Source organism: Girardinichthys multiradiatus, chromosome 24, assembly GCF_021462225.1.
Source record: "Girardinichthys multiradiatus isolate DD_20200921_A chromosome 24, DD_fGirMul_XY1, whole genome shotgun sequence".
In the NCBI taxonomy this organism is placed as follows: Eukaryota; Metazoa; Chordata; class Actinopteri; order Cyprinodontiformes; family Goodeidae; genus Girardinichthys; species Girardinichthys multiradiatus.
Window position 1 is genome coordinate 19,573,366 of NC_061816.1, and position 19,352 is coordinate 19,592,717.

Sequence of the window (19,352 nt, forward strand, 5' to 3'; positions counted from 1 at the left end):
AAATAAAATTCAAATAACACGACCAAATATATAAGTTAATAATTATATGCCCTATTATAACTATGTTGTTTTTTTTTAATCATAGTCACACAAGTGTTCACACATTACAACGCATTTCCTCAGGTTTGCTTCTTTAACATTTTATTTTGAAAAACATGTTTTTGCGTCGATTTATTATTTTTTTGTCATCAAAATTCAACAAAACGAGATTAAACACAAAAAATACTTTATTTTGCACACTTTAATTAGAAAAAAGCGTTATTGCAAGTTTGTAGGTGGCGAATCATATCTGAAACTTAATCAGTTTGTCGCAAAATGGAGCTTCATACAAAGTAGAAAACAGTTATTTTAATAATTAAACAACCTCTAGCACAAAAAGCACATCTGAATAAACGGATAAATTGCAGAGTTAAAAAAAGGAAGCTGCGACACAGTTTATGGGCTTCAGTCCAGCTTTGTGTCATCTTCTGGGATTTAAAGAGACTTAAAAACCAGAGCAAGCTTTCCACAAACACATACAGATGAAAGGATTTACATATTTCCTAGCGTGCCTCCCCTCAAACATCCAGGCAAGGATTTTACATGTCAACATTTCTATCTTCCCAGTGAAAAGTATTCCAATCTCTCCCTCTCACGAACCGGCCGTGGGTCGGATCCAGCAAGCAGGGACCCACTGTGGTTCATCCTGTGACCTCCGGACTGCTGTCAGCAGTTGGACGCAGGAGTCCTGAAGCTCATCGTTGACGATCACCTGATCAAAGAACTGCCAGTACTGGGCCTCGATCTTCCGGGCCGATTCCTCCATCTCCTGGAAGTCTTCATCCTGTTGAAAATCAAAGTCTAATTGGATTTTAGCTTAAATTACATTAAAGTCTTTTGGGTTTTTTAGGGGTTGATGACCAGCAATATTTATAAAATATTTTGATCCTTAAACCTTCTTTTCAAGATATTCACCATTAGTTTAACCTTTTATCGTCTGATCTAATTAATTTCTATTAGAAAAGTCCAATCAGCCTATTATTTGGATGTTCACTAGAAAGAATGGAAGTGGACTTAAATATTTTACACTAATAAATAATCTTTTCTAGGTTTAGAATGATGGACTGATAGTTTGGAAACTCTCTTACAATCCCTCTCAGATTAATGGACAGAAATAGATGCTTCTCTAAGGTTATTGCTGTAGACTTTCCACCTAAGCATCTCTCAATGCTGTGGTCTTTCCTGCTTGAAGTTGTGTTAACACACATCAGTATACTCCAGAGCAGCAAACTCACAAAACATCTGCTCCCATAGAGGTGATCACACTTTTGATGATCAGTTATTTCAGTCCATTTGATGAGGTTCACCTGGATGCTACTGTCCCTTTTACATCCAATGGGAGTAGAAAGGGTGGACTGAGCTTTTGCCCATGACTGTGTGATGCAATCATATTCAGGATATCTTTCACAAACAACAGAAAATTGGCTTTTGGAGACATCAAAACTGATCAGCATTTATCGGCCCTATCATTTTGGTATTTAGAGAGGACCCAGTTAGACCTTGTTTACATTTTTTGTGTTCTAGGTTAATGTACACCTGCTACTAACACTACTACTATCTCCAACTAAGAGAAACAAGATGAGAATATTAAAAACTGGTCCTCGAAGAGCATACTTTGAAGGGGCGGTTGACATAGTAGTTGGTGGTGATATACGAGTCCTCTCTTGTCTCGCTGAGGCGCTCCAGAGGTGGTGGCTTCACATAAATGATGTAGGCCCTCAGTTCGTGGGTCCTCACTGCCTGAATAGCCTAAAAAGTGAGGCAAAGCACGGTAGTTTCACTCTACATCATTAGTTCTGCTCCTAAAACTGGTGGATACTGAAACTTTCTGCACTTACGTTTGGCTCTATGTCTATGATGCAGATTTTTCCGCTCTTCAAAACTTCTTTCACAGCATCAATGCTAGTTCCATAAAGACTACCTTTGTACTCGCCAAACTCAAAAAACCTGTAAAATAACAAAAATAAAATAATTACTGCAAAAATATAATTTATTCAAAGACATATAAAAAACTGTGAGAAACAGCAACTTTACCGATTATTGTAGACCATGTTATCAAAAATCTCTCGACTGGTGAAGTAGTATTCTCTCCCGGATTCCTCATACCCTCTTGGACTTCTTGTGGTGTCTAGTGAATGAAGGAAAGCAAATATGTGACTTTCTCTAGTTTAGTCAATGATCAATAATAATAATGATACATTTAGTGATTAAGGAGGCTGTAAATTTACACATACGAGGTATAGCTCCCTGGAAGATGTTTGGGTTCATCTCAATCAATCGTCTCCGGAGTTCATTCACACCCACACCAGACGGGCCTGATGAACAAGAGATTTGATTTTACAATTTCCTGTATTTTTTTTCTAACTCTGAGGGCAAAAGAACAGCTTTGTCAGAATAAACTAAGAATCGGATTAGATATCAGAAAATCCTTGGGGATCCTTCACAAATGCTGTTAAAATTTTACAACTGTCGGTCCTTTTTTGCCATGTTATGAAAATATAAATATCTGGAAATACAAATATTTGGCTGTTTTGAAATCAAACTGCATACCTCTCCAGACTGTGCAGACATTAAAACCTAAGATTTGTTTCTGTACCTAGGAGCGTGATGAGGCGATGTGTGTCTTCTGGGTGGCGCTGGTAGCGGACCACCTCCTCATAAGGGTTGTTTAGGGCGTTGTTGCAGCTGCTGGGGCAGCGGATGTGGCAGGAGGGCTGAGTGGTGCTGTGAAAACGCCGCCGACACAGACGGATGCTGCGCCTAAAGCCCGCTGAAGGTTAAAAACAAGATGTCAGAAGCTAAACCTTAAAGAATGACCAGGCATAAAACTGAGGCCCCAGGTACACTGCTCTAGATATTTTAAAACTATTTGTTCGTTTGTTTGCAAAAAACTGTGGGGACACACAATTTCTGGAATTTGAAGACAAATTATGGAATACCCACGTATCACCAGTAGGTGGGGATAATGCTTACATTAGACCTGAAAAACATATCTAATTACAATCGTCATCTCAATATTACCATGTTCAACATGGTTATAAAGGACTGCATGGATGCAATATTAGCTAGGCTATTACAGGGGTTGGACAATGAAACTGAAATACCTGTCATTTTAGTGTGGGAGGTTTCATGGCTAAATTGGACCAGCCTGGTAGCCAGTCTTCATTGATTGCACATTGCACCAGTAAGAGCAGAGTGTGAAGGTTCAATTAGCAGGGTAAGAGCACAGTTTTGCTCAAAATATTGAAATGCACACAACATTATGGGTGACATACCAGAGTTCAAAAGAGGACAAATTGTTGGTGCACGTCTTGCTGGCGCATCTGTGACCAAGACAGCAAGTCTTTGTGATGTATCAAGAGCCACAGTATCCAGAGTAATGTCAGCATACCACCAAGAAGGATGAACCACATCCAACAGGACTAACTGTGCTCCACAGGGTCAATATACACGGCCGGGCTGCTATAGCCAAACCTTTGGTCACTCATGCCAATGCCAAACGTCGGTTTCAATGGTGCAAGGAGCACAAATCTTGGGGTGTGGACAATGTGAAACATGTATTGTTCTCTGATGAGTCCACCTTTACTGTTTTCCCCACATCCGGGAGAGTTACGGTGTGGAGAAGCCCCAAAGAAGCGTACCACCCAGACTGTTGCATGCACAGAGTGAAGCATGGGGGTGGATCAGTGATGGTTTGGGCTGCCATATCATGGCATTCCCTTGGCCCAATATTTGTGCTAGATGGGCGCGTCACTGCCAAGGACTACCGAACCATTCTTGAGAACCATGTGCATCCAATGGTTCAAACATTGTATCCTGAAGGCGGTGCCGTGTATCAGGATGACAATGCACCAATACACACAGCAAGACTGGTGAAAGATTGGTTTGATGAACATAAAAGTGAAGTTGAACATCTCCCATGGCCTGCACAGTCACCAGATCTAAATATTATTGAGCCACTTTGGGGTGTTTTGGAGGAGCGAGTCAGGAAACGTTTTCCTCCACCAGTATCACATAGTGACCTGGCCACTATCCTGCAAGAAGAATGGCTTAAAATCCCTCTGACCACTGTGCAGGACTTGTATATGTCATTCCCAAGACGAATTGACGCTGTATTGGCCGCAAAAGGAGGCCCTACACCATACTAATAAATTATTGTGGTCTAAAACCAGGTGTTTCAGTGTCATTGTCCAACCCCTGTATATTTCCAATCATATGAATTCACATTTGCAAAAAAACAAAATCTTCACAAAACTAAGCGATAATATTGCTGTCCCATTTTCCTAATATATTGCACCCCAGGGTCTACATCAACGGCTCATGATAATTCAAAGAAGGAAAACCTGGGTGTTTAGTTTCTATATTTCCAAATTTACAAAACAGGCAAATCAACTGGAACCAATCCTTAAATTGGAATTTTGGCGTCTTGGAAATTCTGAGGTATCTCACCAACCCTTACCTTCCAACATGGCTGTTGCATGTATAAATATTCCTAATAGTTGTACTAATAAACTCTTTATTTACCTCTGATGGTTTGTATCTAATTTAATCCATTACACATAAAAAAATACAACAATTCTTGTATTGCTAGCTTCTGTTATTTATAATTAATCTGGTCACTGAAAAATTAATACATCCTACCTGTTTTCCAATATTCAACTGGATCAGTGCGAGTTCATTTCAATTATTGGTTTATTGATATGTTTAATTCACTGATTAGGTTCCTTGTGATTTTTACCAGTGTTTTAAGTGGAATAAGATTTGGTCAGGCAACCAAAGTGTGCAGATGTGTAACAGTTTTTGTCACAAGCGGGCAAAATGCCCTCGCAGCATAGCATTTTTAATTACCTGGGTAGGGTACCGGTTTGTTACATTTTCAAGCTACTGCTTTCAGACAACATTTCTCCTAGCTTCATATTTCTCATTGGATAAACAACTTTATACAGCACAAACCAAAATAAGTCATACACCTGGCAGATTTAAATTTTAAATTATTTTCAGCCAATGAATAAGTTGGTGTCTGACAGGAAATCATCGATTATCAGCTACTTTCAGCTGCACTGTGCTTACTTTTTTGTGACGTATTCCTTAATTTCTGTCAGAGAAATTAATATAACTAATGCATGAACACTGCTCAGCGGGAAAAGTAAAAAAATACAAATAAAACATTAAACATGAACATCTTTTTACCCAAGTATACTCCTTCAATGTTGCTGCTGAAGTCATCCTCCTCTGTTTGGAAAAAGAAAGTAACAGAGAAGGAACATTTAGCAAACCAACAGTTAGTGAAAACATAGAAGATAAAGAAATCATGAAGATATGATAAACCTATAGAGGCTGATATCTATTAAACTTTCCTTCTTTTAAGTAAATGTGTGGAAAAATTCATCCATTGATTCTCTGCAGGCAGTCAGGAAGACAGAAAACATCTTTCCTCACCTTCTCTGAGCTCCTCTGACATTTTCCCCCCGTTAGAAATCAGAAAAGTTTAGAAAAGACAAACAAATGTTTTGCATGAAGGGCAGAAAACAGAGCGAAGAGTCAATTTGAGGTTCAGAAACAAACAAATTCATCAAAAACTTACCTACCAGATTCAAACGCCTCCTCATCTGCTTAAAACCCAAAACACACAGAGAATTAAACACAGAAGAAAAATGTATGTGAGGGTACATCTCAGTTAAACCTTACCTGCTTCAACACATTTCTCATCAATGGCCATCATATCCTCCTCTGAGATGAAAAAAAAACAGGATGTAAAATGAAATCTGTAACAATAATTCAACTGCACCCTGAACAGATGTTCTACTTACCTTCATCTACAGTGCTCACTGCAGCAAGCATACAGTAAAACAGATCAAACATATCTGTGAGTTTATATAGAACATTAAATAGGTGTCATCAGCAAAATCAAGTGCAAGAGACTCACAAGTTTGCATGCAGACATGTGGATGGTAAGGCTGGGACCACCAGAACTCCCTCTGCTTCCTACCAAGGAAACACACCTTAGGTTAAAGTTTTTTTTATCTCCAAAATCTAATTATAATCTGTTCTTACAAATATAAAGCATGACATTTCTAGTGAGCAACTTATCTGTTCAAATAAAATGGAAAATAAACTATCTAAACTGTCATTGAAGCTGTTTATACCATAAAAACAATGTGTACACAGCTCTATGTTTGGTGAAAACCCAACGCAGCACATTAACAGCAGTCACTAAGGTGACCATGAACTCCTTTCTATACTAAAGTATTCTACAGTCAGATGTGGGCCATGTGTCAGACTGCTGAAGCTCCAGAAACAGAACCTTAGGAGAGCTGTGCAAAAACAAATGTCTGCAAAACTCAAAGAACTGAAGCTACATTGTAAGAAAGAGCTGGCCAAAATCCCACCACAGGGATGGGAACAGCCAATAAAGCCGGACAGACATCAACATCTAAGAACAATGGCTGGTAAAAGTGGTTCTACAAGCTGTTGGATCATGGGGTGTACTTATTCAGTTGAAATATTTGTTGTTTAAGTATCCCAAGGAATAACACCAGGACCACTTATTTTTTAACTAAACTGTGTGGAAAATATAAAAAATAAAAACTGGGTTATTGCTGCAGAAGGTAAAAGCAACTCTACAATGTGAGTGACAGAAACAAAGAGGCTATAATAAAACACACATTTAAAATAAAGTTCAAATTAAAATGAAATCTAAGTTTCTGTAAATAAATCAGGTAAAAATCTGCATAACATTGAAACATATTATTAAACCTACCCAAGAGGCTCCATTTAGAGTAAAGAAATGTTCCCAGTATTGATCCTCAAGGCGCACATCAAGAAAATTCTGCTAAATTATTTTTGATTTAAACTCCAAGAACATTTATAAGCAACAAATTGCCAAAAGGAGAATTAGAAGGTCTGCAAAAGAGCTAAGGATGAAAAACTGGCTTATCCACAACTGCTCTGAACAGCCCTCAAAATCCCCCATGATCCTTCTCAAGAGGCACATGATCTAGGTTAAACCATAGCCTAAAACACATTAGTAAGGAAGATGCAGAGAGCTAGGTCAGACTAACCGTTTGAGCAAACTAGTGGACGGGATGAGTCCGGCACAGGCCGAGCTGCTGGGCAGCTTCTTGGCTTGCCACCAGAGGGTGTCAGTCTGGTCCACGATCTCCAAGATGTCACCTTTCTTGAAGATCATCCCTGCATCGGCGCAGGGGATGGTTGGGTCCTGCTGAGGGCTGTAGTCAGTCATAGCCCGGACATAGAGCTGGCAAACAGAACTTGTTTTTTAGGCTGTTTTATGTGCGTTAAATAAAGATAACACCGAAGTGTGGTGGAAGACTTACCATGGTATGGTTGTGGACCGGCCTCTCTGTGATGGGAATGACCTTAAACATAATGGTGCCGTGTGACCGAGCTTGCTGATTGGATGTAATTAAACAAAAAATTGCTATATTATAGTCTCTATACACTGTTAAGACTAGAATATCGTCCAATAAATCTAAAGGATTAGAAATGATAATAAAAATAATTCATTTTGATTTATACTATTAATTAACCCACCACAACTTGGATGACTTGCTCAGGCTCCATTCCATCCACAGGAAACCCATTCACTTCTATGATCCGGTCCCCTGCATGAAGCAGACCTGCATACAGAGAAACAAATTAAAACTAAAGCTGAGACTTAAGCTTAAAGTCATGATTAAAGACATTTGGTTACTTTTCATTACACATAACCAAAAAACACGATTTTAGAGACCTCCAGATAGACTCATTGGAGGGACTATATATTCTTTCTGATCTGGGAATATTTTAGGAGTTAGAGAGCATCTGGAGTGAAGTTCAAAACTGTGTTAATTGTTTGCTCTGTTGAGGGTATGTCAAAGCATTGTGCTGCCAGGTGTTTTGGAAACACACTAAAGGATGTTGTAAGTATACACAAACCAATCAGTATTTGTCACATCCCCTCCACATTCAATGCCAATTCCAATTTTAGCTCAGAGATGCACCAGCAATTAGTGGTTGTTATCCTCAGAACAAATATTAAGAAAGGAAGGAAGTAAGGAAAGGACAAACAGACTTGTAGCCTTATTAGCAGGAAGTAGTAGTGCTGTAGTTGTTCTGTGCTCTTAGCTGCACCTGGCTGATGTTATTATTCAGCTAATAAACTACTAACAAAATAAAAGTTCCATCAACATTAGGCTACATTGGACACTTAAGCTCCATGACCATTTTGTATTCATCAACACTTAATGTTCGTTTGTGCCTGTAACGAGTCAGAAGACTTCTTCTATGCAAATTCAAGAGGAGAAACGTCTTTGTTTCTGTATCTTGTTTACCTTCAGACTCTGACTGTGATGTCGATAAGAGCAGGTGTTGTGGAAGACTGACTGAAAACCATTTTTTCCTTCAGACCACATAAAATCTGAATAGGTGGGAGACCTTTTGCACAAAGTTTCAGAGAATGTAATAAGCTCTGAACAACCATTAGAGCGTAATTGGTAAAATAAAAGAAACGATGTACACTGAGATAGGAATCTTCCGTTGTAAGTAAAGAATTACAAGAATTCTCTCCAGGCTGGAAAGTGTTGATGGGGATAGAGATATCTGAGTTTCCTCTCACAAAACAATTAACTCAACAACATAATCTTGGAAAAACAGAAGACAATGCATGGAAGTATTGATGGACATGCATGGGTCGATGGATGGATGGATGAATGGATGTGTGCCTTTTTATAGAGTCAGGCAAAAGTATAGAGTGCTGACTACTTCAGATAAGAGCTATTAAGGCAGATGGACAGATCACAACGAATGCCTCACCACTTCGATCGGCCAGCCCTCCATGAATAACACGAGCCACGAAAATCTCTCCTGTGATCTCATTTCTCTTTATGGTAGCTCCCTGAAACAGAACAAATGACAACACATTGTTAAGCATGGAGGTTGGAGTGTTGAATAAACTGCATGGAATGCTCTTGAACTGATGATGTCTGCTGCAGGCCATGAAAGGACAGAAAGAAAAGGAAGATTTTCTAAAGACAAGAACCAAACAAGTGCACAAACAAGAGGAAATTCTTTAAATTCTTGAATGAAGGTCAAAAAAACAGGAATTCAAAAATGATGGATGGCAATCTATTAACGATCCAAAAAAAGCTCACTGTTTGGAGTCCCTTCCTCATCTCTTAGGTCAGTTTCTTCCTGTTCTTTTTCTTCCTCCTGTGGCTCGAGCGACATCCCTTCATATTGTTGGCCGTCTTCGTGAGCTCTTCCAGCTTTCCGTTTGTGAGTGGAGCTTTGGACATGTCTAGATCACCAGGGCTATGTTTTTTTGTTGTCATGGTGGTAAGTGGAGATCCATGATGAGAGGCAGAGAAAGGAGTGGGGCCCTTTGAGGTGGAGGGAGCATCCAGAGAGCTGGTGCTAGATGAGGAGGAACATCTGGACTGCTGTGTCAGAGATGAACACTGGTCGGTGTCTGAAATCTTTATGGTGTTGATCTCTGTCCTGGTGGTGGTTAGGAGTGTCTGTAGCCGGTCCACCACCTGAGTGAGGAGGACCAAAGACTGCACTGTCTCCGTCATGCGCTCCGTGGCGGCTACCATCCTCTCTCCCAGGACTCTGATATCTTTACTGCTGCTCTCCATTGAGCTGGCTGCCAGCTGCACAGTAGTCCTCAACTCATCCAGGCTCTCCTGCTTGGCCAGCTCAACAGGGGTCTCCTCCAGCACCCGGCGAGGTTGCATGGGGCTTGGAGGAGCTGTGCGGATGCAAGGGCTTTGGGCTCGAAGCTTTTGAGGCAGGCCAGGCTGAAAGTAGGTGCTTTTGTTAAGGTAGCATGGTACGCCAAGACTAGGAGGATATGGAGCACTGGGGAATGGTCCTGTCTCACTTGCACCTCCCAGTTCTTCAGCAGGGTTGTCTCCAGAGAAAACAGAGAAAATATTAATCCTTATGATAATGAGTAGATAGATGGATGATAGATGAAGGCGGAGCAATGATAAATTTTCAAGGCATTTAAAAAAAAAAAAAAGTTTTATGCAAATGTCTTTTCTTACCCAACCCAACTGGGTTGTAGATGGATGGCGCTGACTGGTTCAACCTTTGCTCCAAGAGCAGATCAGTGTAACACACTCTACGGTGAATCATCTTCCTGCGACAGCGCACCTCATGTCGAGGTGGTAGGTACGGTTGGACTCCTGCTGGCTCAGCCGCATGGTGGCAGGTCCTCCGGACGTCCCAACATGAGAAACGTCTCAGGTTCTCTGCAGCGGGGCTTTGCACCCTAAATGTCTCATCGCTCTGAATGCTCCAGGCACTTCCCATCCCTGATCTACACCTTCTTGCACAAGCATGGGAGCGACCACTCAGCCCGCAAAGCTGTGACACAACATAGTCACAGCTGATCACATTGGTTTGTGAAACGTGTCCATTAGGTCTTCTTTCCACAAACAATTAGGAATATCTCAAAATTACAAAATCATGGATTTTGCTGTGCTCTATTTAAATGGTTATAAATTCAAAGCACATGACTTATCTAATCAGGAGAGACAAATGAATTGTGTTGTTCCCCAAGGAGCTATAGTCAGATCCCTGTTGTTTCTATTTGGCAATCTTAAATACCATAATATACAACTTATGTATTTCCCCAAGAACCTCAACTTTTTTTCTCATGTTGAGATTCTGTAACATTTATTTAGCAAGAATTCAAGGATTTCATTCAATCTTCTCAGGATTTCAGGTCAACAATCTCTCTTATTGTGGTAACTTTTTATTACAGCCTTCTTAATTAAGCTAGTGGACACCATTTGGGCTGCTTGGATTCTTAACATCTGTTATTAGAATTTATTTATTAATTATAAAGCTATTAGTGTAACATTATGTATTTTGTTTATTGTTTTATCAATTTCTCTTTTATCATTCATCAAATTCTAATGTTTATTAATCTATGTTGCTTGCTTCATTTCGCCTGTAGTATCTACTGGACATTTTCAATCAATAAAATAATCAAAAAAATATTGTTTAAAGAAATCAATGCAATTTAACTTGAAAATTAAGCTAAATTCAACAGAACATTAAAATAAAAAAGCTAACTGAATATGCCAGCAATCAAATTTTTAAGTCATAAAATGGGGAACAGAAAGCGTGTAAACGCAGCAGTTTACAGACTGACAACATATTAGCATTAATAACTGTTCCAATGTTGTTCCTGTCCAGCCGACGGCGCCACTGAAAATGCATCCATAAATTACACAAATAAAAAGAACATGGAAGTCTAACATCTGATCTCTGTTTGACACAATCAGCTGACGGAATTCAATTTGTCCTAAAAAAAAAAAAAATCAAAACAAATTACAGCAAAAAGCAATGTCTGTTTGTGGTCTAAATGCAATTTAAAGCTCTAAAAGAGATTAAAATATGGACAGATTAAAGAGTCAATTCACTTAAATGTAAAAAATTAAACATGTTTACTAAGCCTTATTATTAATTTATTTATTGTGATAGAGTACGTTTAAAAACTTAAGAATAGTCCAAGTAATTTAAATTCATGTTAAAGCTGACTAAATTCAACTGATTGCATTTTAAATGAGCTTGACACAGAAAATGTTCCAAAACTGTCAATCTTCCCTACATGTTTTATGCTTTAACAAAGACTACATTCTGAAATTCCATTAAGTTGAATGAGCAGCTCACCAGAGGCTGTTTGTTCTTGACGAGGCAGACGATCCGAGTGGCCTCCTCTTCGTCCGGCAGCTCGTCCGGCATCGGCGGCAGTACAGGCTCATAGTCCTTCTGGGCCACTGTGTCGTGTGCCGAAAGTAGAGCCTGAAGAAAAAAACATCCAAAAAACATTTTGAAGATATTATCTTAGAATGTCCCCTCCTTGAACCGCCACCTTAACATGGTGGAGGGGTTTGAGTGCTCAAATTATCCTAGAGGCTATGTTGTCTGGGGCCTAAATGCCCCTGGTAGGGTCTCACATGGCAAACAGACTGTAGGTGATGGGTCAGACAAAGAGTGGTTCAAGAATCCCTCATGAGGACCAAAATATCGAGGCATGTGACGTCGCCCAGTACGGCGGAGCCAGGCCTGGGGTCGGGACTCGTCAGAGAGCGCCTGGCGGCCGGGTTGCTCCTCGCAGGACCCGGCCGGGCCAAGCCCGAACGAGAGACGCGAGGCCATCCCCCAGTGGGCCCACCACCTGCAGGGGGAACCGTGAGGGACCGGTGCAAAGAGGATTGGGTGGCGGACGAAGGTGGAGACCTCAGCGGCCCGATCCCCAGATGCTTAGGCTGGTTCTAGGGACGTGGAATGTCACCTCGCTGGGGGGGAAGGAGCCTGAGCTTGTGCGGGAGGTCGAGAGATATCGACTAGAAATAGTCGGGCTCACCTCCACGCACAGCGTGGGCTCTGGAACCCATCTCCTTGAGAGGGGTTGGACTCTCTTCTACTCTGGAGTGGCCCACGGGGAGAGGCGGCGGGCTGGTGTGGGTTTGCTTGTTGCCCCCCAGCTCAGCCGTCTCGTGTTGGGGTTTACCCCAGTGGATGAGAGGGTCGTATCCCTGCGCCTTCGGGTTGGGGAGAGGTCTCTGACTATCATTTCAGCCTACGGGCCGAATGGTAGTGCAGAGTACCCGGCCTTCTTGGTGTCCATGTCGGGGGTGCTGGATAGTGCCCCTCCCGGGGACTCCATTATTCTGCTGGGGAACTTCAACGTCCACGTGGGGAACGACAGTGACACCTGGAGAGGCGTGATCGGGAGGAATGGCCTCCCCGATCTGAATCCGAGTGGTGTTTTGTTATTGGACTTCTGTGCTAGTCATGGATTGTCCATAACGAACACCATGTTCAAACATAAGGGTGTCCATCAGTGCACTTGGCACCAGGACACCCTAGGCAGGAGGTCGATGATCGACTTTGTTGTCGTATCATCAGACCTTCGGCCGCATGTTTTGGACACTCGGGTGAAGAGAGGGGCTGAGCTGTCCACTGATCGCCACCTGGTGGTGAGTTGGATCCGCTGGAGGACGAGAAAGCCGGACAGACTTGGCAGGCCCAAGCGCATAGTGAGGGTCTGCTGGGAACCCCTGGCGATTCTGGTAAACCATCCGGTGCCTCAGGAGGGGGAAGCAGTGCTTCGCCAACACTGTTTATAGTGGGGGTGGGGGACTGCTGACCTCGACTGAGGACATTATCGGGCGGTGGAAGGAGTACTTCGAGGAACTCCTCAATCCTGCAATCACGCATTCCGTGGTGGAAACAGAGGCTGGGGACTCGGGGTTGGACTCTTTCATCACCCAGGCTGAAGTCACCGAGGTGGTTAAAAAACTCCGCGGTGGCAAGGCTTCGGGGGTGGATGAGATCCGCCCTGAGTACCTCAAGTCTCTGGATGTTGTAGGGCTGTCATGGTTGACATGCCTCTTCAACATTGCGTGGCGGTCGGGGACATTGCCTCTGGACTGGCAGACTGGAGTGGTGGCCCCTCTTCATAAGAAGGGGGACTGGAGGGTGTGTTCCAACTACAGGGGGATCACACTCCTTAGCCTCCCTGGTAAGGCCTACGCCAGGGTATTGGAGAGGAGAGTCCGGCCGATAGTCGAACCTCGGCTTCAGGAGGAGCAGTGTGGTTTTCGTCCCGGCCGTGGAACACTGGACCAGCTCTATACCCTCCACAGGGTGCTCGAGGGTTCATGGGAGTTTGCCCAACCGGTTCACATGTGTTTTGTGGACCTGGAGAAGGCATTCGACTGTGTCCCTCGTGATGCCCTGTGGGGGGTGCTCCAGGAGTATGGAATTGGGGGCCCATTATTAGGGGCCATCCGGTCCCTGTACGAGCGGAGCAGGAGTTTGGTCCGCATTGCCGGCACTAAGTCGAACCTGTTCCCGGTGCGTGTTGGACTCCGGCAGGGCTGCCCTTTGTCACCGGTCCTGTTCATAACTTTTATGGACAGGATTTCTAGACGCAGCCAAGGGCCGGAGGGGGTCTGGTTTGGGGACCAGAGGATTTCGTCTCTTCTTTTTGCAGATGACGTGGTCCTGCTGGCCCCCTCTAGCCAAGACCTACATCCTGCACTGGGGTGGTTTGCAGCCGAGTGTGAAGTGGCTGGGATGAGGATCAGCTCCTCCAAGTCCGAGGCCATGGTACTCGACCGGAAAAGGGTGACTTGTCCTCTTCAGGTTGGAGGGGAGTTCCTGCCTCAAGTGGAGGAGTTTAAGTATCTCGGGGTCTTGTTCAAGAGTAAGGGAAGAATGGAGCGGGAGATTGACAGATGGATCGGTGCGGCTGCCACAGTAATGGGGGCACTGTGCTGGTCCATTGTGGTGAAGAGAGAGCTGAGCCGAAAAGCAAAGCTTTCAACGTAGACCGGATGGTCTACTTTCCTACCCTCACCTATGGCCATGAACTTTGGGTCATGACCGAAAGAACGAGATTCCGGATACAAGCGGCTAAAATGAGCTTCCTCCGTAGGGTGGCCGGGCACTCCCTTAGAGATAGGGTGAGGAGCTCGGTCATCCGGGAGGGGCTCGGAATAGAGCCGCTGCTCCTCCACATCGAGAGGAGCCAGTTGAGGTGGCTCGGGTATCTATACCGGATGCCTCCTGGAGGCCTTCCTCGGGAGGAGTTCCAGGCACGTCCCACCGGGAGGAGGCCCAGGGGACGGCCCAGGACACGCTGGAGGGACTTGGGCTCCCCCCGGAGGAGCTGGAGGAGGTGTCTGGAGAGAGGGACGTCTGGGCGTCTCTGCTGAGTCTGCTGCCCCCGCGACCCGGTCTCGGATAAGCGGAAGACGACGAGTACGAGTACGAGTATCTTAGAATGTGACGCTGTCCAACACTCCATATTCTGACCCTCGGAAATGTTCAGAAATGCTTTGAAATAAAATAATTTCTTGACAAAAGTTTATTCTTTTCATATACGATTAATGCTCAAAAATGTTGGTATTTGTTTCTTCTTTCACACAGTGAGTCCGTTAGCTTAACAGAATGTGTTACCTGAACCTTGTTTTACTATACAGGGATAGAGCCAGTGTCCACCCATCTTTACAGGACCAGAATGTGTATGGTTAGCAGTAGCTAACAGCTGGTGTCTCACCTGCATGTGCGGCTGCTGGAGGAGACGGTACAGCTCCTTGGCCTCTTCAGAGCAGCATTGCAGTGATCTGATGTCTATCAGCAACTACACATGAATAGATGCCATGTTCAGCTTGTGAAAAATACACCAAGACTATGGTGATATGAGTGCATAACAAACCTGAAATGAGAGTCCTGAAGCATAATCCAGAGTTGGAGCCGGGGATTCTGTCAGATACCTTTGAAGACATTCGTACACCTGAGAAGAGCAAATAATTAAAAAAATACCCTGATTAGGACAACTTTAAAAGATTATAAGAATGTTTGGCTACTTGAAAGGTAAATATGTAAAGCAGTAAGGGTTGACTGAAAAGTTTACATCCGTTTTGTAAAAGGTTGTGTATTCTGACCTTAAGCAGCGACTGGAGCCAGGGCGCAGTCAGCAGACTGTGTAGGATGTCTGCTCCGTCAATTTCCCGACTAATAGAACATCTCACCTCCTCAATCACATCTGACAGGATCTGACGCAGGCCTGCAGAGGAGAAACCTTCAGATCAGAATATAAATTACACAACATGTCAACCCTGTAATACAGAACTTCTTCTCACCTTGCTCTCCAAGCTCAAAGGGTGGGTTTATGACCTGAGCTTCCACTGCCTGCCTCATGATCCCTGGGCCCCCGGCCACCTGTCCCCCGACCACTGCTCCCCAGGATGGACGGTAAACCTGAGGATTAATGGATTTAAATCCGAGAGCTGAAAGGAAGCTTCTTAGATCCTTGTTATTTAACTGTATTCTTTCGTATGTGGTCAGAAATCTTTGTAGTCTCTTTTCCTCATTAAATGTTTGCTTATTTAACATAATATAGGTAAAGCTATTCTTTAAATATTTTGGACTAGTCATGTGATGAAGCATTTCACTACTGTGCACCTTAAAAAATGCCCAAACTGACATGACAATGTGAAACATATTGTGCTCATACAATCTGGTGCAAAATACAAGATTCAAAGGCATAAAAAATAGGTCAAGCAATGCATTTTTCAGACATAGAAAGTTAAAAATTTCAATAAAAAAACAACTTTGGTATCCAACATTCCTTGTAGTTTTTAGCCACATTGAGTATTAATCTCCAACCTTGCATTTCTGAGACCAAAAACAATGACTTATTTTCTATCTACATTAAGATGGACAAACTCTGACACATTCATTCATTGATACTGCAGACACAATGACTTGGTGGTTGTAAGGGATTGTCTGGTAAGACAGAAGTATAAAGGTATGTGCCATCAGTGTCTGGTAAGAGATGCTGTAATATCCATAACTTTAGGACATTGGAAAAAAAAGTGGGCCAAGAATGGAGTCTTGAGGAACACCACATATGACTGCAGCTCTGAGATTAATTTAAAAATAAGACAGACGTTTGTAACAAACCTTCAATTAGGCCTTTGTTATTTATGAATTTTTCAAACGCAGCATCATTGTTGTTGTTTGGACAAAAATGTGACATTTGTTGACAGCCACATTCTGTTGACATAATTTCAACAAGCCCTAAGCTAAACTCATTTCATGCAGTGACCAGCAAGGTGTTATGGAAATAGTATTCCAGCATTTGTATTAAAGTTAGTCAAAAAAATCACTTAATTCCAGTCATCAGCCAGAAAATCTTTGCATCTATTTAAAAAAGCCTAAACTATAACATAAAACCTTTGTCACTTTGGTAAATATTTGAATGTGGACGACTCACCTATAACAGTATTTATTTTTCCTACTGATAGTAGTTCATTGTATTGTCTTCTTAATAGGGTACTACACAGCGCCCTCCGCTGGTGGCCCTAATAGCAACACCACTACCATTTTAAATTAATTTAAGCATAACACTATAATACAGAATTCACCTCACTAGGCGGATTTGGTGGATTTCAAAATCTACAAACCTGCAGTTATTTTTACTTTGAAAAGGGGAACAACCTATAGCGTAGGACAGCAAGTGGTGGGATGAAGTATAGGAACATGTAGTCCCAGCTCTGCCAGTATGAATGGGGTCAAATGTTAATGGCATGCTTTATGAGAATAGTGATGTGAAAACAGATGATATCTGACTGATGAACAAAACACCAGTGCCAACCAGAAATCATGACAAACTTCATGATCTCGTTGGTAATAATTCTTAGCAAGAATAAAGTTTAGGAACTGATGCAGTAGGTCTGATCACTGTCCTGGAAAGTGTTGCTTGCTTAAGATAATAGACCTGTGGGAAAAGTGTTGTAAAGTAGGTGGAGTTAGCCAAAAGGTAACTACTGTTAGGATGATCCCTGTGGCCTTCATCCAACTTTTCCTTCTTCAACTAACCAACATCATGTGTCTTACCTTTACACCTGAGGTCTTTGAGAGTATTCAAGTCCTTTTCCACCTCCTCCTCCAATACAGATGCAGAAAAAAAATATCAATTCGTAAAAATATACTCTCCTGAGACTGGACAGAGCCCTATGCTTTCATCGAGCAACAGGGGAACAAGAGAGAGGGCTGTAATCTCTCTCGATCCCATTTAATCCCGGGCAAGTGAACTGCCTGCCTCTGGCCCCCGGAAGCCTGTTCCTCCCTCACCGGCTGGCTAGTTGCCGCTGAGCTGCCAAATCTTCTTAACCATTTCAGCTGTTAGCAGTATACAGGAGAAACTGTGGGATAAGGAGGGAGGAAACAAAGGTGTTCCCTTAAAACATAAGAGCACGACTTGATACAATGTAAGAGGAATAATCACAGAAAAATCTGTTATTACATCTTGACAGTTGGAGTTAAAGGACCAGTGCTCATTTGATCCTTGTTCAGTCACCTAAAATTTTATTTTACCCAAAATATAACTATTTTTGTGCTCATTGAGTCCAACACTTGCATGAGTTACTGTTACACGAGATCATGTCTTGACCTGTAAAAACAGTGAAAATAGATTAATAACACTCTACATAATGTATAAAAATTAAGAAAATGTAGTTCAAATTTGATGCAACAGCTAAATCATGCTAATGCTAAAAAATGCCAAAGCTAAAGTCACACTGTGCTAAATCAATACTCAACTTATACAAAAGCTAAATTATGCTAAAGCTAAACTGCTAAAAGCTAAAGCTAATTTATCATACATAACTAAACAACACTTAAGGTAAAATTTTAATATACTAAAGCTTAATGTACATGAAATGTTGCCAAAGATAAACAGACTTTCAGCTATAGCTAAAATACGGTAAAATATGTCAAGTTTAAGTTGCCCTACTAAATGTGCTAAATCACACAAAAACTAAACTGGGAACAATACTAAATTGTAGTAGAACTAGATTATTTCCAACTACAGCTAAAATATGCCAAGCTATATAAAAAAACATGCCCAAGGTAAACATTCAGCTGAACATTAAAGATTAAATTTACACCAAAATATCATAAATCTTAATACTAAATCATTATGTAACTTTATTTATGTCACATCATGGTAAAATGTATGAAAAAAATCCCGCTCAAGCTAAATTATGCTAAATCCATCTGAATTTTTTTTTTAGAAACTTCAAGGCAATTTTTGCTGCCTCATGTTATTATGATAAAGTCAAATTTATGCTAAATCAGCTCCATATCCACAGCTACACCACGTGACAATATACTAAAGCTAAATTCATACCAAGTCACGCTATAGTTTATGTTGACCACCAATCTAAAAATCCTATCACAAGGATATAATAAAATTCATTTTTATTTAAATCTTATCAAGTACTATTAAAATATTTGCTATTGTTGGCTTCTATGTAGGTGAATAAAGATAACGGGCAACCAAAATACTAATCTGAGTTAGGATGACTAAACCATAAGCCATGACCTCTTTGTATAAATACAGCTCTGGTATAAGTGGTCAAATATTGCTAAGGTGTGAAGTAGATTATGAGAAGGAGATATATATAAAACATCAAACAGATGCTGCAGATTTGTCGGCTGAACATCCATGATGCGAATCTCCCGTTCCACCACATCCCAAAGGTGCTCTATTGGATTGAGATCTGGTGACTGTGGAGGCCATTTGAGTTCAGTGAACTCATTGTCATGTTCAAGAAACCAGTCTGAGATGATTCGTGCTTTATGACATGGCACGTTATCCTGCTGGAAGTAACCATCAGAAGATGGGTACACTGTGGTCATAAAGGGATGGACATGGTCAGCAACAATACTCAGGTAGGCTGTGGCGTTGACACAATGCTCAATTGGTACTAAGGGGC

The 19,352-nt window shown here is 41.9% G+C and overlaps 1 protein-coding gene across 4 annotated transcripts; it reads right to left on the reverse strand.

The window, feature by feature from the left end:
- Nucleotides 1–124: 124 nt before the first annotated feature.
- Nucleotides 125–17,613, reverse strand: mpp4b (MAGUK p55 scaffold protein 4b). Of its 4 annotated transcripts, none has more exons than XM_047354855.1 (22): nucleotides 17,470–17,613; nucleotides 15,711–15,828; nucleotides 15,513–15,634; nucleotides 15,284–15,361; nucleotides 15,125–15,208; nucleotides 11,725–11,856; nucleotides 8,854–8,935; nucleotides 7,594–7,679; nucleotides 7,377–7,418; nucleotides 7,101–7,297; nucleotides 5,966–6,024; nucleotides 5,850–5,867; nucleotides 5,728–5,769; nucleotides 5,628–5,651; nucleotides 5,479–5,493; nucleotides 5,230–5,271; nucleotides 2,636–2,809; nucleotides 2,274–2,354; nucleotides 2,074–2,167; nucleotides 1,878–1,986; nucleotides 1,654–1,788; nucleotides 125–823 (listed from the first exon to the last, which is right to left on the reverse strand). In XM_047354855.1, the coding sequence occupies exons 2-22, from the start codon at nucleotides 15,766–15,768 to the stop codon at nucleotides 632–634; spliced, it is 1,866 nt and encodes a 621-aa protein (XP_047210811.1). In that variant the 5' UTR covers nucleotides 15,769–15,828; nucleotides 17,470–17,613; the 3' UTR covers nucleotides 125–631. The 4 variants fall into 4 exon arrangements, 3 of the variants coding, with proteins under 3 accessions (XP_047210811.1, XP_047210810.1, XP_047210809.1); XM_047354854.1 differs by having other exon boundaries at nucleotides 5,628–5,648; nucleotides 7,377–7,451; XM_047354853.1 differs by having other exon boundaries at nucleotides 7,377–7,451.
- Nucleotides 17,614–19,352: the final 1,739 nt, after the last annotated feature.